This window comes from Heteronotia binoei, chromosome 1 (genome assembly GCF_032191835.1).
Source record: "Heteronotia binoei isolate CCM8104 ecotype False Entrance Well chromosome 1, APGP_CSIRO_Hbin_v1, whole genome shotgun sequence".
NCBI lineage: Eukaryota > Metazoa > Chordata > Lepidosauria > Squamata > Gekkonidae > Heteronotia > Heteronotia binoei.
In genome coordinates this window covers 89,154,343-89,179,769 of record NC_083223.1, presented here as the reverse complement: position 1 = coordinate 89,179,769, position 25,427 = coordinate 89,154,343, and the positions used below count along the sequence as shown (strand labels likewise).

At 41.6% G+C, this 25,427-nt stretch overlaps 1 protein-coding gene across 2 annotated transcripts in view; it reads left to right on the top strand.

Moving 5' to 3' along the window:
* Positions 1–25,427, top strand: part of MMS22L (MMS22 like, DNA repair protein) — a 122,266-nt gene that overhangs the window by 13,656 nt on the left and 83,183 nt on the right. For both annotated transcript variants that reach the window (XM_060237429.1, XM_060237438.1), the window contains exons 5-10: positions 3,304–3,391; positions 3,472–3,649; positions 4,776–4,869; positions 11,099–11,229; positions 17,168–17,281; positions 19,422–19,601. In XM_060237429.1, the coding sequence (XP_060093412.1) occupies positions 3,304–3,391; positions 3,472–3,649; positions 4,776–4,869; positions 11,099–11,229; positions 17,168–17,281; positions 19,422–19,601 (785 nt within the window). The remainder of the gene's footprint in view (positions 1–3,303; positions 3,392–3,471; positions 3,650–4,775; positions 4,870–11,098; positions 11,230–17,167; positions 17,282–19,421; positions 19,602–25,427) is intronic.

Genomic DNA, 25,427 nt, shown 5'->3' with positions numbered 1-25,427 from the left:
ACAGAGGCAGTTTTGAAAGCTTTGGACTACTTTCTCATGTGCATAGTGTCAGATAACCGAAAAAGCATCAAGGGAACGAACTCCCCAAAAGAAGCACCGTGGGTAGAGATACTAGGCCTAAGGGTTGCTTAAACATGGGAGTGCACTATTTACTGCCTGATTAAACCCTGAAGGTGATCTGACAATGGAGAAGGAAATACAGGAGGTGACTAAAGTGGGAGGGGGGATGTGTCCAAGCCAGAGCAGTTTATTTTCAGAGAGAGAGTCTGAAGAATTGAGTCAAATTGAGGTGATGAAAGATGAAGTTTTAGATTGCATTGTGGTGACTCCTGAGTAAGCTTAGCTGTCATGGAAGGAAGACAGGTCTTTTTATGAATTAAAAGCTGGTTCAATTAAAGGAAGCAGAGAGGAAGAATAAGTGTATAGTTCTCTCAATGGCAGAAAATAAGTAGTGGGGTCCCAAGAGTTGGGTTTGAGTGGGGTAGTGGCTGCGTTTGCAGATGCCACAAAAGTATTCGGCATGGTTAAAACAACCAGGGTGGACTCTTAACAGCTATCTCCACAAACTGGGTGAGTGGGCAACAATGTGGCAAATGAAGTTGGATGTAAGTAAGTGTATTGGAACAAAAAATCTCCGCTTTAGGTAATGGGATCTACAACAGACATTTCTGGAATTAGAATACCCACCTGATGAAGTAAAGAAACAGATCAGCAAGGCCAGAATTGATATTGAGAGCTAACCTATTACAAGATAGGCCCAAACAAAACAGCAACATAACAGCACATTCTCTGGCCATAAGCATCTCTTCCCTGTTCTAATTAAGTGGATTACATTTGGCATTGTACCTCCGCATCCTGACTCCTTTCTTTGCAACACCCTCCCACCTTCAGACATGCATATTAGGACTCAGGAACCTCCATTTCTGACAAAGGGAGCTTTGATTCTCAAAGCTTATGCCTCCAAAATCTTGCTGGTCTCTACTGGACTTGAGTATAGCTCTTCTACTGCAGACCAGCTATCTACATGCAGAGGCAGTAAAACTTCTCAATTAAAGTGCTAAGAGGCAGCATCAGGGCCTTGGCCTCTGTGCCCTGTTGTTGGCCCTCCAATAACTGTGTGAGACAGGATGATGTTGGGGCTCTTCTTATAATGGGATAGGCCCTGTTCATGGATTGAGGCTTGTTAGCGAAATTGCCTATGGAATATCTTTGGGGAATTTAATTTGGTGGGCAAGATGGCTGAAATATTCAGGAACGGTAACCTGTGTATATTAGAGTCATTTTTCCCAGGAAACCCTTAGCCCAGGGGTGGCCAACGGTAGCTCTCCAGATGTTTTTTGCCTACAACTCCCATCAGCCCCAGCCATGGCCAATGGCTGGGGCTGATGGGAGTTGTAGGCAAAAAACAGCTGGAGAGCTATCGTTGGCCACCCTTGCCTTAGCCAATGAAGAGATTTTGAACTTAAAGCAATTCTTTTTATTGGGGAAAGTTCACTCATACAAGGAAAATAGCAAGTATTTGACACACCCAGTATAGAACTTAGAAAAATAGTGAGGAAATATATAGAGTTATTTGTTAGCAGGAATTTGTTGAGGGGTGATACTTTACCTGTTCTGAAGATGAAGACCGGGGTTCAGTAGTGAAGACAATAGTGAGTAGGGGTGGCAAGAGCCGACCAGCATCATTTGCAATAAGGGATCCAAACTGATCCGGTAAGGCGACAGCTCTTACAGCAAGGTAGGAGTACGGAAAGAGGCAGCCCTTGCCAGGCTGGATGGTCTGCCTTAAATAGCCAAATTCATAACCTGAGGCCGGCATCTTTACAATGCCCACTGACAGGCTGGCTATATGGTCCCCAGGATGTTTGAACAAAAGATTCTCAAAGTGCAGTAGATCACTCTTGGGGCGGGTTCTATGTAAAAACAAAGGAAAAGGTATAGGGCAATCTAGAGCCTAATATTTGCTTTAGTGGCTCCAAGAGAGGGGAAGAAAGAAATAATGGTTTAGTTAAATAGAGGATCTCTGTCGATGGGTGATCTTTCCAGGGATGGTCTGTTGACAGGAATAGTCCATTGTTTCGCTGTGGGCATTTCATCAGTCCTTTTGTGAGCGAAGTGGCTTCTGCATTTGCATCGCAAAAGATTGAGCAACTCCTCTGGGAGTACATGCTTACTCCAGAGCCTCTTCATGGCCACTTACAGCAGGATGTGTTGTCCTTTTTCAGGAACATGGCTTCTCCTTGGTCTGTAGATGCCTGTAGAAGCATCCTGGTCTGTAGATGCAGGCTGTAGATGCTTCTACAGGCATCTACAGACCAAGGAGAAGCCATGTTCCTGAAAAAGGACAACACATCCTGCTGTAAGTGGCCATGAAGAGGCTCTGGAGTAAGCATGTACTCCCAGAGGAGTTGCTCAATCTTTTGCGATACAAATACAGAAGCCACTTCGCTCACAAAAGGACTGATGAAGCAGGATGTGTTGTCCTTTTTCAGGAACATGGCTTCTCCTTGGTCTGTAGATGCCTGTATTGGCAGTGAGACTGGTCTGCCTCTACTTGTCTTGGTGTTGGCTCTCGATCTGGAAGACAAAGCAGGATTCTGAGGCGGCATGGTGTTGTAGTCAGGAATCATTTACTGTAGCACAATCCAAGCAGGGCTGGCCTGAGCCTGGCATAGTTTAGTGTTGTAACAGTCCATCAGGGTTGGTTGCCCACACTTGGATGGCACAAGTGCCAGTCAGGATACAATCCATAGGAGTCCATCATAGGCACAGCATTGTAGGCTGGGGAATACGGTTGAGTTACAGGCTGCATCTAGACTTCCGAGTTTCAGCTGAGCCTTAGATTGTTGGGTCCCATATCCAAGCTGAATCTCTTTTTAAGAAACTGTCAATATAGCGTAGTGCAGCTTTTTTGCAGCCCCGTTTGGTTCCATGTAGCCAGCCACGTGGATTGAATGATCTTTTCACTGGCATGACAGGTCTTTGATATATTTTTTAAAGGGATTTGTTTGGTGAGCTGCTGTATGAACAACTTTGTGCACAGAGGGATTTGAAATTACCTCTACATGGCAGCTAAATGTGTGCACTTGCGTGTGTTGGTACTTAGACTGTGACTGTGCCTGTCTTTTATTTCTTCTGGAACTGAAACAGATTTTAATGCTCGGGTAACCTTTTAGAAGGTAGTCTGACTTTTTAAAATTTCCTCCTATGTGAATGTGGTTTATCTTTTCAAGTGTGTATGTGTCCATCCGTATCAGTGCAGCACAGCAGGGTTCACACCTGACATTTGCCCATTACTTTCAGGTCAGGCGGCAAACCTTCACTGGGAGACCCATAATATCAGACAGCAGTGTATTAAATTTCTGCAGTATGTGAAAGTTTTCATCTTCAGGTGAGATGTCAAACACAGTTCTTGTTTAACTTTGTACATTTATTGCTGTATGATAATTCCACGCTGATGTACTCATTCAGGTACCTGGAACCACTCAAGACAGAAGATGATGAGCTGTTGCATCCATTTGAGATGCAAGAAGTTCAGCTCCCCTCCTTGCTTGTTGAAGAGGTTCATTCTTTAACTTTGTACATTGGACGCCTATATGAACAACCTAGTTCTGTCCTGGGAGGATTTTCCATTCAGTCTCAAGCAAAGGTTTTGACTGTTTTAATTTTCTTTTTGGGGGGATGGATGCATAAACATATTAGTGAAGTCAGAAAAGTGTTGTATAGTATAAGGAAGAACCTTATAGGCCAGTGATTCTAGTTGGTTCTGTCATGTCAGATCCTCCTAAAAGTGATGCTTAAGTTGTCCACACATGCAGCTTTGTGGTATGTCCTTGGTTAAGAACTAATGTGTACATGGATTTCCACATGCACACATATCACTTTGGTGTTTTGTTGTTAGAACCTATAATACTCATTTGGTCCATTATTACAACACAGTACCATTGCTTGGGGCATCTATAAGTTTGGACAGCTACTGGTGATGGCATATGTTTCTTCTGGTGGTAATATTTTTGGTGTGAAATTCAGAAAGATCAGTGATCAGTACCCTCTACTGACAGATCACATGATCCAGTCTATGGAGTACAGTGGTTTCGATCCAGTGCAAAACTTCTGCATGTGCCAGAGCTCTTTGGCAAGTGGAATTAAAAAAAAAAAGTAATGTGGCCATTTCTTCTAAGTCAAACTTATTGTATCCTCACTTACATTTCTGATTGTGCAAGATATCGTGCTACCAAATTCTATGCACTATAATATATAGGGCGGAAAATAATAAGGGTTATACAAGATACAAGCAGAACTGAACTAAGTTATTTGTATTTCCTGCTTGCTCATTGTTAGGTCCAAAGCTACTGTGTTTTAATGTCTAAATGCATGTGACAGCAATGATTACTCTTACCTTGAAAACAGAAGGAAGTAATAGAGGAGTAATATGGATCAGTGTGATACTGTGTAATCTCTTGAACTCCAGGTGCTTATTTTGAGATGATCACATCATTGCACACTTATTCTTGTAGAGTTCACTACTGAGCAAGAGTTTCTTTTTAAATGTTAATTATTTTATTGTTTTGAGCTACATCAAAATAAGGGTGTTTTTTCAGTTGAACCACTTACCTGTTTCAACCTCTCCCCAACCCATTTCTGACAACCATAAAATCCATTTTTTGGTATGTACAGCCAAGTTAATAATGTTTAACTGTGTGGGTGACAATTTAGTACAAACAATATTGCTACATCATTTAAAAATGATATGCAATATTTTGTTTTAATTGCAGTTGTTTCCTCCATCATGGCATTTACTGCATCTCCATCTAGACATCCGCTGGTCAGTGTTGGAAATTCTTCATATTCTGGATCAAAAGCTGTCAAGTGAGTCTACCTGATTTATTTTTATATTAGTATTTTGAATCTATGTAGGTAACTCTTGTTTGAGTGGGTCATGAACTTTGGTTCAGAGTGCTTGAGCAAAGAATGACCACCTAAGTATGTTGGAGGAAAAATCTTTTCTCTTTTGACACAAAGGCAAATTTCTTAACATATTGTTATTTCGATCTTTTTTACCCGGAAATTTGTTATTGCCAGTCACCTAAGAATAGAAAAGAGCAAAAGTCCAGTAGCGCCTTAAAGACAATAAAATTTTTGGCAGGGTATGAGCTTTTGCAAGTCACTGCTCACTTTTTCAGATACAACAGTGAGTAGTGACTCATGAAAGCTCATATCCTGCCACAAATTCTGTTAAGTTTCTAAGGTGCTACTGGGCTCTTGTTCTTTCCTACTACTGTAGACTGCAGCTTCTCTTTACTACTACTATAGACTGCAGCTTCCCATCTTCACCTGAGAATAGTTTGACAAATCAGCAGATATTCTTGTGGGTTGATTGTTCTTATGTAAGAGTGACAGAAAACTTCAGTCACAAGCAAATCTAGGGTTTTTATTAAATGGATGTTTATCTCTTCCCCACCCCCCTAAATTTACTTGGTCAGGTTTCAGTATTTTGGTATTTTACTATCAGTTATTTGTTATGTTTTTCATTTCCTTGAAGGCATGAGCTAAGGAAAAAAAGGTACCAGTATTGTTACTTTGCTATTTTCTCATGACTGGTTTTGTATGAAAAAATGAGGAAGAGGATAAACATAAGGAAAAGTTACAATTTGTGAAGTGTTTTGAAAAAAGAGCAACTCAGTATATAACCTTTAAAAGAAAAATAGAATTCTTAAAAGGAAAATAATATGTGGATGCTGTTGAACAGCTGCTGGATTAAAAACGAAGGCAGCTAAGCAAGTAAATAAAAGATTAGCTGAAATTCAACAAGATAATTTCCCCCCAGTGTTACAAATATGTTAGTAAATTGCGGGAGCCAGCTACAATTTTTAAAAGTAGAGGTTGAGATGGCACTCTAGTACATCTCTTTTCTTCTATTAAGCCCATCCTTCAGGAGAATCCTGAATGTCATGTAGTTGGTTGCAAGAAACTGGCTTATTTCCAGTTCTTTCATCCGTTCTTCTACAGTTGTAATCAGACAGGAACCATTCATCTATATGTGATCAGCACCGTTTTAAAGTGAATTTATAAATCAATTCATCAATCCCTTTTTACAGTAAAACCTAATTTCTAAATCAATCAAGTAGTCAATCTGTCTGTAACATTTTAAACCAATTAACACATTCATGGGAATTGTCCTATTGATTTCAGTAAAATTTCCCACTTGTGTACAACACATGACCCTGTTTAAAATAACCACTGACCAGTTTGCAGATTCTCTTACTCAGCTGTAGAACTCATAAATACGTTATGCTTTAAGAAGCATTTCATTTCTAAAAGAGAAAATGTTTCACAGGATAGGATTCTTTTCAGCAGTTCCCTTCCCCACCCAAATATTTATTTATTTATTTATTTATTTATTTATTTATTTATTTATTTATTTATTTATTTATTTATTTATTTATTTATTTATTTATTTATTACTTTAAATTTCTATCCCGCCCTCTCCACAAGCAGACTCAGGGCGGCTAACAACATTCATATTCACAAGTTAAAATCAGTAAAAACCAACAAAATGTAATTACAATTTAAGATTTTAAAAACATTTTGTGGTGCTGTATCACTACAATATAGTGACGGTGATCACTACAATATATTTCTGACAGTGATCACCTAGTACTCTATATGTCGGGTGGAGGTTCTCTCCCAGCTAGATATCAAATGCCTGTCAGAACAGTTCAGTCTTACAGGCCCTGCAGAAAGTGGAAAGATCACGCAGGGCCCTTATGGCCTCCGGGACAGCATTCCACAATTCTGGTGCTGCCACCAAGAAGGCCCTAGCTTGCGTCGAATGCAACCTAGCCTTCTTTGATCCAGGGATGAAGAAGAAGAAGATATTGGATTTATATCCCGCCCTCCACTCCGAAGAGTCTCAGCGGCTCACAATCTCCTTTACCTTCCTCCCCCACAACAGACACCCTGTGAGGTGGGTGGGGCTAAGAGAGCTCTTACAGCAGCTGCCCTTTCAAGGACAACCTCTGCCAGGGCTATGGCTAACCCAAGGCCATTCCAGCAGGTGCAAGTGGAGGAGTGGGGAATCAAACCCGGTTCTCCCAGATAAGAGTCCACACACTTAACCACTACACCAAACTGGCTCTCACCAAACTGGATGGACAATAGATTTTTTGTCCCTAAACGCAGTGCTCTCTGGGGAACATGTGGAGAAAGGCGGTCCCGCAGATAGATAGGCCCCTTACCATAAAGGGCTTTAAAGGTCAATACCAACACCTTGAAATGGACTCGGAACACAATAGGTAGCCAGTGCAGCTCTTTCAGCACTGGCCAAATGTGCTCCCATCGGGGGAGCCCCATTAACAGCCGTGCCGCAGCATTCTGCACTAGCTGTAGTTTCCGAGTCAGCATCAAGGGTAGCCCCATGTAGAGAGCATTACAGTGATCCATTCTTGAGGTGACCATGGCATGGATCACAGTTGCTAAGTCGTCATGCTCCAGGTAAGGGGCCAACTGCCCCACCCGCTAGAGATGAAAAAAGGAGGCTCTAGTAGTGGCTGCTACCTGGGCCTCCATTGTAAGAGAGGACTCAAGGAGGACACCCAAGCTCTTGACCTTAGGGGCCGGTATTAGTGACACCCCATCAAGAGCTGGCAGACGGATCTCCCCCCCTGGGCCACCCCGACTCAGGTAGAGAACCTTCGTTGGATTCAGCTTCAGCTGACTCAGCCTGAGCCAAGATGCTGTGGCTTGAAGAGCCAGGTCTAGATTTTCCGGGATACATTCGGACTGGCCACCCATCAGTAGATAGAGCTGGGTGTCATCTGTATATTGGTGACATCCCAGTCCATACCTCCTGACAATCTGGGGAAGGGGGCACATATAGATGTTAAATAACATCGGGGACAGAACCGCACCCTGTGGCACACCACATATAAGTGGGTGCCTTTGAGACGATTCCTCTGCTATCACCACCCTTTGTCCCTGATCTTGGAGAAAGGAGGCCAACCACTGTAAGGCGGACCCCTGAATCCCCACATCGGCAAGGCAGCTAGTCAGTAGCTGATGGTCAACCGTATCAAATGCGGCTGACAGATCTAATAATAACAGCACTGCTGAGCCGCCCCGATCCAGATGTCGCATGAGGTCATCTATGAGGGCGACCAGAACCGTCTCCGTCCTATGTCCTGGTCGAAAGCAGGACTGGAATGGATCCAGTGTGGAAGTGTCATCCAGGAATCCCTGTACCTGAATTGCCCGCTCTATAACCTTACCCCAAAAGGGAAGGTTTTTTCAAGAGGGGACGGACTACAGCCTCTTTAAGAGGTGTGGGAAAGATCCCTTCTACCAGGGATCTGTTGACAATACCTTGCAGTAGCTCACGTAGCAACGCCTGGCTAGCTTTTATAAGCCAGGACGGGCACGGGTCCAACCCAAGTCATAGGGCATAAAGCAAAAAGGATCCTGTCAACTCCCTCCAGGCTGAGTGGATTGAAGGAATCTAGAATTGGACCAGAAGACGCTCTCGGTGCCTCAAGTTCTTTCACTGTATCAATTATGGTGGAAAGGTCGCGTTGGAGTGACGAGACCTTATCTGCAAAAAAACCTCACAGCCAATTTCCAATTATCTAATGTTTGGTTTACCTTGCAGTAAAGTTGTTAGTGACCGAATTATACTTAACAATTGTGCTGGGCGCAAGGTCGCAGATGCAATCCGGGACACAAAGTCTTCTTTGTGGCCCGGACTGCCATCTCATAGGTCCGCATAAATGACATAAGATGTTCTCATAGCTTCGTCGCAAGTGCGTCGCCATTGTCTCTCTAGTCGTCTTAATCGCCGTTTCATTGATCGCAGCTCCGGGGTATACCACGGAGCGGATCATGAACGAGGATGAAGAGGATGTCGGGGGGCAATCTCATCGATGGCTGTAGAGAGCTGGTTATTCCAGATCTCCACCATCTCATCCAATGAGTCACCAGAGGGCCAGGGATCCCATAAAGCCATTTGAACCCGCAAAGGGTCCATCTGGCTTTGCAGGGGAGCTAAAACTTGCTCACTGCCTAAACGGGGTAGGTGTGGAACATCGACATGGGCCCTCAGGCATAGCGGTCAGACTATGGCACTGCCTCAGCAGAAATCTGATCCACTACAACTCCCACCGCAAAGATCCGGCCCGATGCGTGGGCGCTGTTATATATTGGGAGAGTCCCAGTGCTGCCATGGAAGGCACTAGGTCCGTTGCCCGAGTGGAAGCTGCGTCCTTGGCATGGACATTGAAGTCACCCAGGACTATAAGCCGAGGATGCTCCAATGCCCAGCCTGCTACAGCCTCCAACAGGGACAGTAAGGCACTGGCCGGTGCGTTAGGCAGACGGTACACCAGCCAGATTGCTAATCTTTCCCCAACATCCCACATCAGGCCAGCACACTCTATGCCCACGATCTTTGGTGGTGGAAGCGCCCTGAAGGAGCAATCCTCCCATAAAATCAGAAATGCTAGAAAAAATGGGAAGAACCCCTGTCCCAATATTTTCCTAGACCTTCATATTTCTAGTTTAGGGTTGTGTACATTGTTTTCTTCCCGTTTTATTCTTACAATAGCCCTGTCAAGTTAGATTAAGAGATAGTCATTGGCCCAAGATCACTCAGCTTCATGTTAGAGTGGGGATTTGTATCAGGATCTTCATGTAACGTTATAACCTTGTATACCATGGTGGCCAGTGAAAGGTAAGGATGCTTAGAATTTTTAAACAGAAATTATTTAAAAGCTCTCATTAATGGCCAGGCTTCTAGATCTTAAGATCTGTCATTCTTCGTGGCTGACTGACTAGATGAGTTATTTTTCACTCTTCTGATTACTGCATATTTATATAATAATATGTGGTGTTTGCCTGGACTTGGATAGCACAGGGTAGCCTGATCAGAAGCTAAGCAGGGTAGACCCTGGTTAGTATTTGGATGGGGGGCCACCTAGGAAGTCCAGGGTTGAAATGCAGAGGCAGGCAATGGCTAACTATCCCTGGGTGTCTCTTGCTGAAAAACCCCATGAGTTGCCATACGACAGTTGTGACATGAGGACAATAAATAAATAGTCATGTTCTCTGCTACTTTATAACTTTCTGATAGTATTTGAAGTGAGCAGATAGCAGAGGTGGCTGGCAATATCCCCTGACATTGCTCAATCTTCACTGAGCACTTTTGTGGAGCCCAGCCCTCCAAAGAGAAACACCTTAGAGTGGTGCTAGCTTTTGCCCAATCTGGTATGTCCTAAATTGTCTTTCTGTTTGCCTGTCCATTCTTCTCCTGGTTCTGTACAATGAGTGTGCAGAATCCCTGGGTTCTGTACAATGTGGGCTTCAGAGGCCTCTGTGATATTGTACATATTTCCTTGGTGTAGTGTCATGTGGCATGGGGCTCATAGTAGGCAGAAAAGAGAGGATATCCAGGAAGGCCCGGCAATATTGCAGAAGTCCAGGAATCTTCTCATAATGTTAGCTAGAATGAAGGAAATGAGAGATTCCTGAAGTATGGGAAAGGATAGGAGAGGAGACTGTATCCAAACTTAACCCAGAGGAAACTGTGCCCCCCACCCCGAATGTTGACCATTCCTTACCTTAAAGATTTTCCGTTATATGTGAATATGCTTTGAATAGAATACTGCAGTGCAATGACACTAAAGCTCAGTTAGTGTTATCAGAGCAGCATGGTTTCTGCTGTACCTTGGTTGCTTTCAATCCATTCTAACAATGTAAAAAGCTCCCTAATGAGGTGGGTATAATGCGTAATCATGCACTCCACCCTAGCCGTATGGAGCGGAAGCTTTGTGCTTTGCCAGAGCATCAAGGGAGAAAATGCAGGCTAACGAGTCACAGTTTCCCAAATCAGATATCAAAACTAGTCATACAGTGTAAAACTCCCCTTCTCCTTGCAGCATAAAAAATAGGGAAAGGGGTTTAAAAACCCATTATACATTCCTTACATTAAGTCAAAGCTATCCGCTTTTGTGTCTGTTCTTGGAACAAGTACAATGAATTTATTTGTTACTGTTTTTGCTTTCATAAAGCCTGTTCTAAGGAGCAAATTTCTCTCATTTCTCTTTTCTAGGGCAAACTATATATGCTCATAAGTTTACCAATTTAACTGGTGAAAATTTAACCAACATCAGTTTGTTTGAACAACACTGTGGGAACCTCTTATATGATCTGATAAGTTTGTCAATTAACAGGTATACAAAGGTATTGTGATATTTTTATTCCATTGTCAAAATTCCATAACTGTGCTATGACAGTGATTCTTAATTGAGTTCCATATGGCCTACCAGAAGGCTAGTAATGGATTAAGGATTAAAACGGTTATGCTGTGCTGTACCAGACAATAGTAGCACACTCCTTAAATATTGTTAAGAAAGGTAGTTCAAACCTCAGTTTTCTTGCCATTGAATACTTTTGTTTTGACTGTACATTTTGGAAACTCCCTAATTTTATCTATTTGCCTCCTGGGCAGGTAAATGAGCTAATAATTGAGAAGTACCCATACTTTGAATCTGATGCCATGTTTAGAAAATAAATCATACAACCTAGATCAGAATTAAGTTTTGCAAAATAAGTAATACAAATTTGTATACCTAATGCAGGTTGCAGAATTTTTATATATCTAAAAAAATTATATTTTGCCTTTCATTTCAGTTCAAGGCAGCTTACAACAATAGTCAAAACAGCCCCATTTAAAACCAAAGATAAAATGGCAAGCCCCAAATCTCTCCCCATTCCTTCTATAAAATTTGTTGTTTTTTTAAATTTCTGTAAACAGGGCTCAGGGCCATGTCCATCAAGACAAGACACAGTCATAAATTAAATCCACAGTTAAAAGCAGTAGAATACAACACATAAAACAATTAGCCTAATTGTTCTAGGGAACTTCAAATTGTGCCACTGCCCCATGCGGAGGGTCCCCCCTCACCTCCTCAGGGTTTCCATTCCACAGAGCCACAATAGAAGAAGGCCCATGCTCTAGTCAGCACCAGGCAGGCCACTCTAAGTGGTGGAATAGCCAACTTATGGCTACCTGATGACAGGAAGAAGATGATCCTTCAAATATGTGTGTCCCAGGCTGTGAAGGTTGTTAAAGTTCATAGCCAGCACCTTCAGTTGAATTCAGGAACAGACTGACAGCCAGTGTAGTTTCTGGTGGTTAGCTCCTGACTGTGTTTGGGCTGCTGCATTCTGGACCTACTGTTGTTTCTGGGTTGTCTTCAAGGGCAACGCCATGTAGGGCACTTTGCACAAATCCAGTTTGGAGGTTACAGAAGTATGAATTAATGTGGCCCAATCAGCTGAATCTAAGTAATGAGAAAGTTGACAAATCAGATGCAGCTGATAGAAGGCACTCCCAGCCACCATGTCAACCTGCTTTTCAAAAAGCAAGGTTGGGTCCATGAGCATCCCAAAGATCTTAGCCTGCTTTGAAGAAGCCAGCATTGTTCCGTCTAGGGCAAGTGGATTCAGTCCCTCTAGAAATATAAGCCTTCCTGATCCTCATTACTTCCGTCTTGTCTGGATTCAGCTTTGATTGTTTCTTCCTTAACCATCTGACCACAGTCTCAAAGCACTGGTTCAGAACCAAAATGGATAATGAAGTGTAGAGCTTGGTGTAAAGTTCAGGAAAATCTCATTATGTATCTTAATGAGCAGCCTCATTATGTATCTTAATGAGCATGGGTGAGAGAACAGAACCAAGTGGTATCTCCCACAAGATAAATTCCATCCAGTTGATTCTGCACCTTTGGTGGAGACTCTCTTTTTCCAGCAGGAAAAACGAGTGAAATCACTGAAGGGCTACGCCCTTAATACCAACTCCATATTCAAACTGATAAGAATGGAATAGTTTTTGCCTGTTCTTGGTTCACAGTTTGGATTTTGTTGGGGCATAACTTTTTTTAATGTGAGTACACAGTTGTGCTCATACTCCTATATACTTTTGGCCAGTTTTAAACATAAGATGGTACATTCTAAATCTTAATTATTGATATTGGAAATGCCTGCCCAGTGCAACAAATGGAGGCAACTTGGCATTTCGGTAAAACGTCACACTGCAGCTGCTGTTTTGCATTATCTATAATTGAGCAATCTCAGCACTTTATTAGAACTCCTTTTAAATTTCCCAAGGGAAGCTTTGTGTGGAATATTTTTTAATGTACTGAACGCATATACCAGGCTGCTACCCATGCAAGATTCAAACTGCCAAAACTTAATTCTTTTATTGAGACTGTTAGCCAGTTGAATATGGCAACTCCGTGTGATATGAAACAGCAAGTACCATGCACGGAAACATAATGTGAAGTGCTTTGAAACTTTTTTAAAATCCTAAAATAAATGGGAGTGGTATCCAGTTACTGGATATGACTATAATACCACCTACTGGTGAATGATAGAAAAAACCACTTGATTAAAGATGGCAGACTAACATCTCATGAGATACTAATTTAGTGTTTCAAATAGAAGCAGTTTGTTTTGTTCTGTCATAAACTACATGAGGATAGTGCTATTTATTCAGCATAGAGTTGTGCAGGAAATAAATCACAGCTGATGAATCTAGGATAATTTTGCTGTCTTATTTGCCTAAAATTAGCAGCATTTTTGTTTTGGATTATTTGACTGGGAATAGATAAAGTCAGTGTTCCTAGAAATTTTGTCTTGAGGTACCAGTTGAGTAGACTTTGGATGTGACTGGAAATGCTAAGTTTTAATTACCAGTGTTAAAAAAAAGAGTACAGGAGAAGTGCTTAGCTTTCTTTTTGCCATTTCACTCACATGTATGTTTCCACAGGAAGCATGGCCTTTTTGTTTAGGCTTTAGTGTTTTCACAATAGCATTAGGCAATGTAGTTATTTATTTATTTATTTATTTATTTATTTATTTAAGATTTATACCCCGCCCTTCCCACAAGTGGCTCAGGGCTCAGTTAGTGTTTCTCATCTCATACCTATTGCCATTATTCAGATTCCAAGCCAAAAACAGATCAGATGTTTTGTACTTCCGCGTATCCAACCTGCCTCTAACAGATCAGGGCAGGGAACTCTTTTTTTTTTCTTCTGGCAATACTGACATTAGAAAGGGGATTAAAAACTATACTGTTGTAGAAATGTGTCGTGTCCTGAAACTTACACCCACTTTTGTGTTACTGTGAAGATTCCTATAATTTTAGGAGCATTTAAAAATAAAGTTAATATTAAAATAAAGTGTTATTTTGAGAGAATACAAAAAACATACTATGAAATGCTTAAAGATAGCTAGAAACAGTTGTGTAACAATCCAATGCACTTTGCTAAAGTTAAACACACAGCTTAAACTAAAATTGCATTATAACGCAGGTAGGCTACTGTTTGAGATCTTATTTCATTTTATTCCTCCATCTGGACAAAAAGAAACTTTTAGTTTAGTAAGTGACAAAATTGGTCTTTGTCATCTCTTTCCTTTGATTGCTATGAGTTAATCTTTCTGTGTGCCTGTTAGATTAAAACTTAATGCAATGTTGTGATCAAGAAGGACTGCACATAAAAGGCAATCAGATTTTTTGGAGAGCATTTTCTCATTTCAGCTGTTGGCCTGAATGGTTACCCAGAATTGTACACCTTTAACTTCTAAAAGGGTAGTGGGGATTTGATCTGAGACTAGAAAGTGTAGAAATTGCTTCCAGTATGCATGTGCTTAAGCATATGGTTCACTAGATTGTATCTGCAATACATACAAAATAACAACAATAGCAATATGACAGATCAACTGATCCTGGCTGAATATAGGAGAGTAATAATAAATCAAGGTCATAAATCTCAGTCTTTCCTTCTATAACATAAGTTACATTTTCAAAGCCAAATAATGTTCTATAATATCACTAAACAATATATCTGAACTTTTGGGAAGTGCCACCGAATATGAATAATGTTAAAGGTAAAGGTAGTCCCCTGTGCAAGCACCAGTCGTTTCCGACTCTGGGGTGACGTGGCTTTCACAACGTTTTCACGGCAGACTTTTTAAGGGGTGGTTTGCCATTTCCTTCCCCAGTCATCTACACTTCCCTCCCAGCAAGATGGGTACTCGTTTTACCGACCTCGGAAGGATGGAAGGCTGAGTCAGTTTCGAGCCGGCTGCCTGAACTCAGCTTCCGCCGGAATCAAACTCAGGTCGTGAGCAGAGCATAGGACTGCAGTACTGCAGCTTTACCACTCTGTGCCACAGGGCTCTTTTTATGAATAATGTTAGGTAGAGAAAAAATGTCTCCAGATCACCTTCTTATTGTCGCCTAGAAGCTTACTCCAGTAGTTTTGCAGAGTAAATATTGTATTTATTGTACCAGAATGTTGAATTAAAGGGTTCAGCAGATACTATATTGGTAGGTAATGAAAACACTGAAGTGGTTTAATAGACGTTTTAATATGGCAGCAGGTACATCATTATGTATAAGATTTCCAACCTGTTAAAAGTATATTGCTAAGCTAAATTCCTAATTTCTTAATAATTGCCTTGTGTTTCCTTATGATACTGCAAAGGTATTAACAGTGAAATATTTGAGTTCCATTTAGGTTTAGAGATCTTCAGATAGCTAGTACAAAAGGAGTATCTGTTTTCTTTGAAATATAATCTGTTTTGTAGAGGAGTTACATCGCGTGTTCTGGTTCTGTGATCAGTACCATATTTCCTTCTGGGTTTATAAGTGAGATGAATGTTAAGACTTGCTACAGCTAATTGCCCATTTCCTTGTTTGTTCAAAGTCCAAATAAACCTAGTGTTAACAAGTCCTCAGTTTGATGTTATCAGCATAGATTGGAACAGCCATAAATAATTCTCTTAGACTATTCAACAACCAGTGATAATGTTCCATGACAAAAATGGCTTTTGAATGTTTGAAAAAGATATACTCTCAAAAGGAATCAGAAATATTTACTCCTATTGACTTCATGTCACTGACTTTCTAGTAAATATGGATAATTCATTTTTTATCCCTATATCCATATTATTGAACCCTGCTAGATCAGACTAGTGGTCCATGTAATAGTAGCCAACTAGCTGACCTTGAGAGCTGAGGCATAAAGAGGAAGGCTTTCCTCTTAAGGTGTCTCCAAAGACTGGTATTTGGAGGTCTGAATTTGAAAGTTCTTTTTAGTTACCATGGCTAGTAGCTATAGATGAATCTATCTTCCATGAGTCTGTCTAACCCCCTTTTAAAGCTAGCTATGCTAGTAACTATTATTATATCCACTGGCAATGAATTCATAATTTAAGTAGTCTTTTGAGTAAAGAAGTATTTCCATTTTTTCTGTCCTCAATCTATTGCCTGACTATTTCATTAGGTGTGGACCAGTTCTAGTATTATGGGAGGGAGAGAAAAGGTTGTTTTTCCATCCAAAATAGAAATTCCAGCTTTCCCCCCAATTATGTATCTGGAGTACACATATCCTTTCACAGCAGGGAACAATCTCGAGGGGGGGGGTGCTCTTGATAGTTAGTGATTCCTTAGGCATATAGATAGTTGGGCAGCAAACCCATGTACTGACCACATGATAATTTGCCTGCCTCGTGCAAAGGTAGTCACCACTACATGTGTCTAGATAGGCTGGTAGATGATTCCAGTGGTACATGTTGACACCAATGATGTAGGGAGATGTAGTTGTGTGGTCCTGGAGGAAAAATTTCGGCTGCTAGGCAGGAGATTCAACATAGCCTTCCCACAACTGCTGCCTGTTCCATGTGCAGGGCCAGCTAGACAGACACAAATTAGGAGTCTCAGTGCTTGGGTGAATTCTCACCTAAAATGATCTTTGGTCCACAAAACTGTAACTATTGAATTAATCCAGTGTGTTCTGTATTATTCATAGCTAAACATTTAATTAGAGCAACTCAGCTTTTTTCTGATAGAATAAATCTTTCTCAATCTGACCATATAAAAATTCTGCTACATAGGACTTTTTTGTAGTAGGAACTCTTGCATATTAGGCCACACACCCCTGATGTAGCCAGTTCTCCTAGAGTTTACAGTAGGCCCTGTACTAAGAGCCCTGTAAGTTCTTGGAGGATTGGCTACATCAGGGGGTGTGTGGCCTAATATGCCAAGGAGTTCCTGCTACAAAAAAAGCCCTGCTGCTACCAGTTTTCAGTGATAATGTTTTATTCTCCACAGGTGAGGCTCTCTGAAGCTCTAAGTACTCATCCCTATCCCTGTGGCTGTGTAAAAGAGTTGTGGGTTCTGCTTATTCAAATGCTAGACCACAGAAGTAAGGGATCACTTACAGAGGTAAGGAGAGTTGCTCTCCCAGCATCAGCAGCATTTTATAAAGATTTACATTTGAATTTTTTGGATATTAATCGGTCTAAAACATGTCCAAAGTTCTTATGGTATAGAAATTAACTGATTTAAACCAATGGCATCTGGGATTTTCCTCATGCCAGGATGCTCTCTCTTCCTCAGAGTAGAAGGAACCTTCATGGTAAGTCCAATATTCCTATCTCTTGCCCAGAAAACATAACAGCATCCTTGATAGATGATACCAGTGGTCCATCTGTAGAATCTTTGTTTCCCACATTGGTCAAGGAGGCACACAAGGAGGCTCACAATTAGTGGCACAGAAACCAAAGCCTTCTCTGATGTTGTTGCTAAACAGTTTGCAATTCATAGGTGTATTCCTTGAAACACAGAGGTCCTACTTAACGGAGATGGCTCATAGTCATTGCTGGATCTGTCCTCCTTGAGATTGTATAATCCTCTGCAAGTGTTTGAAGACATCTTTAATCTGGGTTCCTTTAACTGTAGATTAAACCTAGGGAGCGTCTGCATTGACCTACCCTTTGCTTTATTCTTATAGTAAACTAAATGTTCCATGTAGAGTCTGGAAGTCAAGGTCCAATAATGCAATTGTCAGGTTTTTTTATTATTTACCCTCCAAGGTGAGATGGGAGGCACAAATGCCCATCCACAAAAGCAGTTGTCCCGTCTGAGCAAATAAACTATGATTAAGCAAGGCATATGAAGATAAGTCTTGATCTTAAAAACTGACATTAACACAACATCTTCCAACAACAAAAACCACTAGCTTTTAACAACAACAAAAAGCGCAACACCATCCTCGGCATTTTCAAAAAGCCCTAATACTTTGCAGGAACTATAGCAGAGTACTGAGTAGGCATGGGCACAAACTGAACCACAAATTGCAGTTCTTGCATGAATTGGGTCAATTTGTGGATAGTTTTTAACCATTTCTGTTTTGTCTTTGCAGTTCATTTTCCCAGACAGCCCAATGCGTATTTAATCAATTGCTAGGCAATGCTGGGGGTGGACTTCCTGGAGCCCTAGAAATACCCATAGTACTTGTCCATAGCTTGATTGTCAGCTTTGGAAGCCAATCACAGAGCTCCCATTCTGCAGTAGTGAGAACTGAAGCTGAGCTTTCCTGGGGGCACCCAAAAGAAACAATGAACCACAAACTGGGTCAGAAATCAAATGAATCACAAAACAAAATGAACCACCATTTCCTCCAGTTTGTGCCCATCTTCAGAATGGTTGGTATCAGATTTTCCTTAGGACACCTTGTAGAGCAGTGGCCCCCAACTTTTTTGGCACCAGAGACCAGCCCCAGGGCCAGCAGCATGGGGGCACCGAATTCTGCCTCCCCCTGCCCCCTCCTCTTCCCTCCGTAATTCACAATTTTAAGGCCCAGGAAGGGGCAGTGAAGCACCGCCTTCCCAGGCTTTTAAAGGCTGCCCCTTGCTGATCAGCAGGAAAAACCGTGATAAAGGCTGGACTCCTATGCCCCTCTGGTGCGCTCACAGTTACACTGGGGGCAGCAGTGGCGAGCAACCTGCTGAAAAAGCAGCACCGCCCTTGCCTCCTCCCCACTTCCTTCCTGGGAGTGGGAAGTAGGGAGGAGGCAAGGGCAACATCACTTTTTCAGCAGGTTACTCATTGCTGCTTCCCCCAGCGCTGGTCGTGAGCACGCCAGAGGGACATAGGAGCCCAGCCCAATCAGCTGATTGACGGGGGGGGGGGGTGTTCAGCCTTTAAAAAGCCCAGGAAGGTGGCGTTTCATTGCCGCTTCCTGGGCCTTAAAATTGTGAAATTACAGAGGCAGGAGGAGGCGCCGCGGGGGGAGCAGGGCGGCGAGGTCCTGTGCGGGTCAGTTGCTAACAAGCCATGGACCGGTACCAGTGGACCTGGGGTTGGGGACCTCTATTCTAGAGAATGATGTGAAAAGTTGCCTTTTGACTCTAAAAAAATACCACTTTGGAGACTCCCAGTAGTGGCATTCATTCAGCTTCAGAATATTTCCTTTGCCATTTACAACCTGGTAAAGAGATTGAAGAAACTGGTAAGGTATTGCTGGAGTTTTCAGATGATGTGCTGTTTTAAATAAAGTTAAGCAGTTTCTTTGTCTCTGCAGCCTTTCTGGAGCTGGATGAATAAAATTTTGAAGAATGTATTTGATAAAAGCAGCCATGTGGAAACATCATGTGCCTTTGAATCAGTTCTGTGCAAGGATCCATTGGGTTTTAGTTGGTGGATTATAACACATCTCTCGTCACTGTACCACTTTGATCACAATGGAAATGTAAAAGAAAAGGTAGGTTTGGTTTTTCCTTAAACACCTGTAAAAGATTTAAAGTTTGTGGGGAATTCTGTGATTTCTCACTATTTCGCTCATGTGACCAAAATGGTTGTATATTATTTGTATGATCATGAATTTGAACTGTGCTTCTTCCAGAAGCCATGGTGCAAGCTGCTTTTTTGAGTGAGAGAAAAATATGATAAAATTTGTTAAGGAATCAAAACTGAGGTCAGAATTGAGGTGTCTAACTTAAAAATTATTATGTCATGTCCAGATTCGCTCTCCAAGCAGCTTGAAAGATAGTATTTGCAGACAGGACATTGCTTTCTGCTGTTGAATTGAGTTAGTGTGCTTTTTCCAAAGTGCTCCCTGCTTGCACAGTGAATTACCTCTCACATTGAATGGGTCTGTATATAAATGCTCCCCTTTCTAGAAATGCAAAAAAAAATTAATCTTCCTTTTGCACCATAGTTTAAGGTCATTACAATGCATATTTTTAAAAATATTCCTTTCCTAACAGTTCCTATTATGGACTTTGCGTTTTCACTACTGCTGCATCAGCATTTCATTGAGCTTTCCATTACATTCCCAAGATTTCTTTCAGTTGCAGTCTCAGCCTGCTTAGACCCCATCAGTATATATTTATACAAACCCATTGGGATTTCCCCGCCCCCCCCCCCCCCAGTATCAATCAGCTTACACTTGTTGAAGTTGTTGAACTTCATTTGCCATGTAGTTGTATATTTACCCAGTTTAGAAACATCCTGCTATAGCTCTTCACAATCCACCTTGGTTTTTGCCATGCTGAATAATTGGGTATCATCTATAAACCTGGTGTCAAGCCCTGGGGCCTGGTTGTGGCAGGACAGGCTGCTCCAGGACTTGATTCTAAACTGTAGTGCTGACAGGCATGGCCTCAGAAAATGTAGGGGTGGTGGGGTCTTTTATCATCCTGGTCCCTCTCTCTTACATGTGGGATCTCTACTCCTGTGACACCTTTCTATTTGGCTGGAGTTGTTGAGGGGTTCTTGGAGGAACTTGTGCTCTTCCTTCCTGGACAGCATTTTTCAGTCCCTTTAAATATCTCCCCTGGAGCCCACCTCCCTTCAAGGCCACTAATCTCTGCTGTCCCTCAAATAGCTGGGAGAGATTGGGAGCCACTAAGAATGCTCCCTCAAGCTCTGCCTCCCACTTATAGCCTTGACCTCGGGTGTGGTGAGTGATCCTCCCATTCCTGCCACCTTTGCCTGCCCTGGCTTCTCTACACCGGGCATCTGTGATTTTTTTTTTGGCTCCCCTCCCCATCTCTCCGGACTCCCAGTCTCCCTGTCTGTCATCTTCTGTGGCCTCCTTGCACTCCCTGGACCTCTCCACCCATTGCCCCTCCCTTGTGTAGCTTGCCTCCTCCCTACCTGTCTCCCTAGGCCACCTGGTCTTCCCCATTCTGTCCTTGGTGCATTTCCTGCTGTGTTGCCAGCCCTCCAGGCTGCTGCTGCTTTGCCTCCTACTTGTTGGAGGCTGCTGAGCCTCACTGTGACTCCCTGGTCCCTCCTGACATTCCCAGGAGCTGCTGCCCACCAACAGAGATAAGTTGGCGTTGGTGTGTTTGGTCGGGGGAGTTGCTGCTGAGTCCAGCGATGTCATGCCTTTTGGTGTTGGGCTTATGTCTGCCTCCAGACACCTGGCTACTACACTACTAATCCTTAATTCTAAATCATTTGTGAACAAATGAAACAGAACCAATCACATTGCTGATCCTCGTGGGACTCTGCTGTTCACTTCTCTCGATTGCAAGAACTGTCCATTTATTCCTGTTCTCTGCTTCCTACCATTTTACCAGTTTATAATCTGTAAAAGTATTTCATCCCACAATTTATAAGCTTACTCAGGAATCTTTGGTGAGGTACTTTGTCAAAAGCATTTTGGGAGTTCAAGTATATGACATATGCCAAATCACCCTTATCTATGTCATTCTTATCCATATTAAGATGGAAATGTACCTCCTTATACCAAATAGCTTACTCATTTTTAAATATTGAAAAAAGTTGTTTGCCCAGCCTTTAACTACTCTGGCCCCCAACATGTGTTTTTATTTGTATGTGAAGGATTAATTTGCAAACTGATCTAAAAATCTGCAGCTTCTAAGATCCATTCATGGATCTCCCATAATCCACTCTAGCAAATTCTAAATATTAATAGCAACAATCCAAGGAGTGTGCTCTGAATGTTACTGAAAGTATTATGTTTGGTTTGATACATATGTTATTTTCACTTGCCAACTAGGGCTGCTTGAGAGGTCCACAGACAAATGTTCAAAGTTTCCCGTCAGCCAGATCAAACTCAAATATCACATTTTAAAAAATCATGTTACCTCGCAGTTCCCTAGGCCCTCCTATGTGACTGGCAATAGAGTCCTATGCGGAGTTACTCCAGTCTAAAGCCCCTACATGAAGGGGCTTAGGCTGGAGTGAATGCAACCAAAAAAGAAAGAAAAACACAACCCTACACAAGAAAGGTAATCAGAAAGGTTGAGACAAAGAAAGAAATTGAAATATGGCTACACACAGAGTGCTAATGTACAAAATATTGTATGTAATTATACATTCAAAAGTGCTAAAATATTTAAAAACCACATCCTATGGTTCTGCAGATAAATACCTATTCCTAATATAAAGAGAAATATCCAATCTTACAAATACAGGTTAAAAGGTAAAAATTATATCCATATACAAGAACCAATACCAAAAATATATAAAACTTCTTCAGTGGTAAAATTCAAATTGAGCATTCCATAAATTTAACAAAAAAATTTACATAAAACTCAACATATACAGAATGGACCTAAAATGAAAGGGAGAGGGAGAGGAGAAAAATATGTCTGATAGGCAAGTATTTTTTTTAAAAAAATTGAAATATATGTTAATAGGATAGCTACCTCGCACTGAGATGTTTGCCTGTGAAGTAAGTGGTGATGAATATTCTTGAGATGTAACATGGACAGCTCACCAAGATGTAAAATATTTCATATGTCCATGCATCTAAAATCATTTGACTAAACAACTGCAAATTAAAAAGTCTCCTAAATTTTAGAAAAAAGATACGTAGCTAATTGTGGGGGGGGACCCTGAATGGTGCAATAGTTACTTGCTTAGGCCCAGTCTGCAATGCAGATTAATATAATAACTTCTAGTCATTGAAGAATTTTGGAATACATTGACTTTAAGGCAAAGACCACAGACAGAACAATTGCCACATGGAAAATGACTTTTTTGACTATGTCTAACCCTTGCCAGCATGAAGTATGTTCTTTAAGTGTAATTCTGACCCAACATGTTAAAATGTTTAGGCATCTTGAAAGTAAATAGAGGATGTGATCTACATCTAGGAATGTCAGACAAAAGGTACCAATGTTTTTCAGTTATATTCTTCACGCCAGTGTAAGTGCCATCATGTTAATGGAATGATTATCCTGACTGTGTTGTTTGTGCAATTTTTAAGTGTCAGTATGTACGCTTCTTTGAAAATGACAGTACCCTCTCTTTGGAAATAGTTTAATCCCAACAAGATGGGAGTGCTACTGGTTGGTGGAAAGTCTGATGAGGAATTTAAGGTGTTGCCCTGGTCACCCATTCTGGATGGAGGTCATGCTCCCCTAGAAGAAACAGGTCCACGGGCCCAGACCCCTTGCTGGATAAGCAGGTGGCAACTGTGACCAGAAGTGCATTTTACCAGCTTCAACTGGTTAGCCATCTGCAGCCTTTCTTAGGCAGAAAAGATCTGGCCGCTGTGGTACATGCTGTGGTGAAATATATATTTGATCACTGAATGCAGTCTATGTTAAGTGTTTGGAAACTTCTATTGGTACAGAACCCTGCAGCCAGGCTGTTGACCGAAATAGGTCATAAGGACCATATCACTCCAATCTCGGCCCATCTACACTGGCTTCCAATTTGTTTCCAGGCACAATTCAGGATATCTGTCCCCTTCTGTTGCTGCCTTCTGCCCAAGTGAAGATTTGTTTGTTTCATTTGGCATTTCCCTATGATCCCTCCTTCCTAACCAGTGTTGCAGTTGCCATGTCTATGTTTTGTATGTATTTTAACTGGTTTTTTTTTTAATAATATAGGAGTTGAATTTAATGCTTTCTAAACGCAATTCATCATGTACTTTAAATTGTTAGCTACCTTGGTGTTCCTTATAGAGGTCAAAAGATTGGATACAAATTTGGGAAATATATACAAATAAGAGTGCATTTGGCTGCAGCACAGCCATAATGATATACTGGAGAACAGCATTTATAAGGATATAAATAGACACATTTTGGCTATGTTGTTAAGTCATGGATGGCTTTGGGTCTTCAGCTGACATACGTTAGCAGTTGTAGAGAACTAAATTTCTGTTATTTTTGCAACGCTAATCAAATTACCTTAGTGTCTTAGTCGGTATAGTTCAGATTTGTAGTATATGACCCTTTTTATAAGAATTAATTTTTGTAGCTGTTCTCCATTTTGAAGATCCACTCTTGTGATTCTGAACTTAGCTGTTAACAGGCCACCAAGACTTTGATATGAAAGCAGCTGGATTTGTAATGGATATTGCTGCAATCTGAGATTAGTATGAAATTTTAATATGCCTGTTTTTAAGAGCTTTAAAAAGTCTCTGTATGCTATGTACATGTAAAACACTGTCAATGTATATGTAATGTGTTGCTGCAAGTTGGCACGGAAGATGAGAAGTTGTCAAGTTTCTCTGTTCAGAGGAAAATAGTCAGCCTTGTTTGAAACTTATAATGGATGTATAGATCATACATGTTTTTTCTCCAGCTTAAAAACAGTTCACATTATCGTATCCTTAAAGGCTACAGTCATAAATTTTAAAACCAAATAAGTCTTGAATAGAACCACTTTTGAACATTGCAGGGGTCAATTCTAACACTGCTCTGGGCTATTGAAATATAGTCAGAGTGACTTCAAGCTAAACATTCTTGCCTTTGAATTGTCTAAAATGACTACTTTGTAAGATATGCAAAGAGTGGTTTCCAGCTGAGCAGCTTAGCAGCTCAACAGGTGATCTAGGAGAAGAAACTAGCTTTTTGCACACTGAGTCTATTGGAAGTATTTTTTTTTAACAAAGTTGTGGCCAGGTTATGTCATAGTAACATGATGAATGGCTTAAAAATTAGGGAAGCAGTCTTTAAGATATCAAATCAGTGCTATGCATGCATTCTTTTAGTAATTAATAGGATAAATCTTAGGGTGATATGCAGTATGTCAGTGTTTCCCATTTGCACGGTCGTGATCCGGTATTGGGCCACAGAAGCCTCACTACCAGGTCACAAGAAAAGCCAAAGCTAGCACCACCCCCAGCAAAGCTAGCACCGCCCCATCTCTGTGTTGTGCAGAGAGGAGCTGGGCTGCTTCTCCTTCCTTTCCCCCCCGCTCCCAGTGTTTGAGAGAAAAGCTAGCATCCGCTGGCACTTTAGACCCATGAAGTGTTCTTCAAGGTATGAGTTTTCATGTGCCTTGCAGTATGTTCTTTTGGGGAGATTTCCCTGGGAGGCCTGGGCGGCAAAGAAGGGTGTGTGTGTCTTTTTCAGCCGGGAGGGGCAGGGAGTGGGCATTCCGGTAGCTATTTTTTTTTTTTACCAAATGACCCCTGGGTAGAATTTTTGCTGGCTGGGGTCATCTGTTGTTGGTGAGGAAGGGTTTTTTTTCTTTGCCCTCCCCCCCTTCTTTCTTTTTTTTCCCTGCAAGTGATGCTCTGTCTGTATTCTTGGTGCTGGGAGGTGGGAAGCAACAGTGGGAGGGCTTCTAGTGCCCTGGCCCCACTGGTGGACATTCT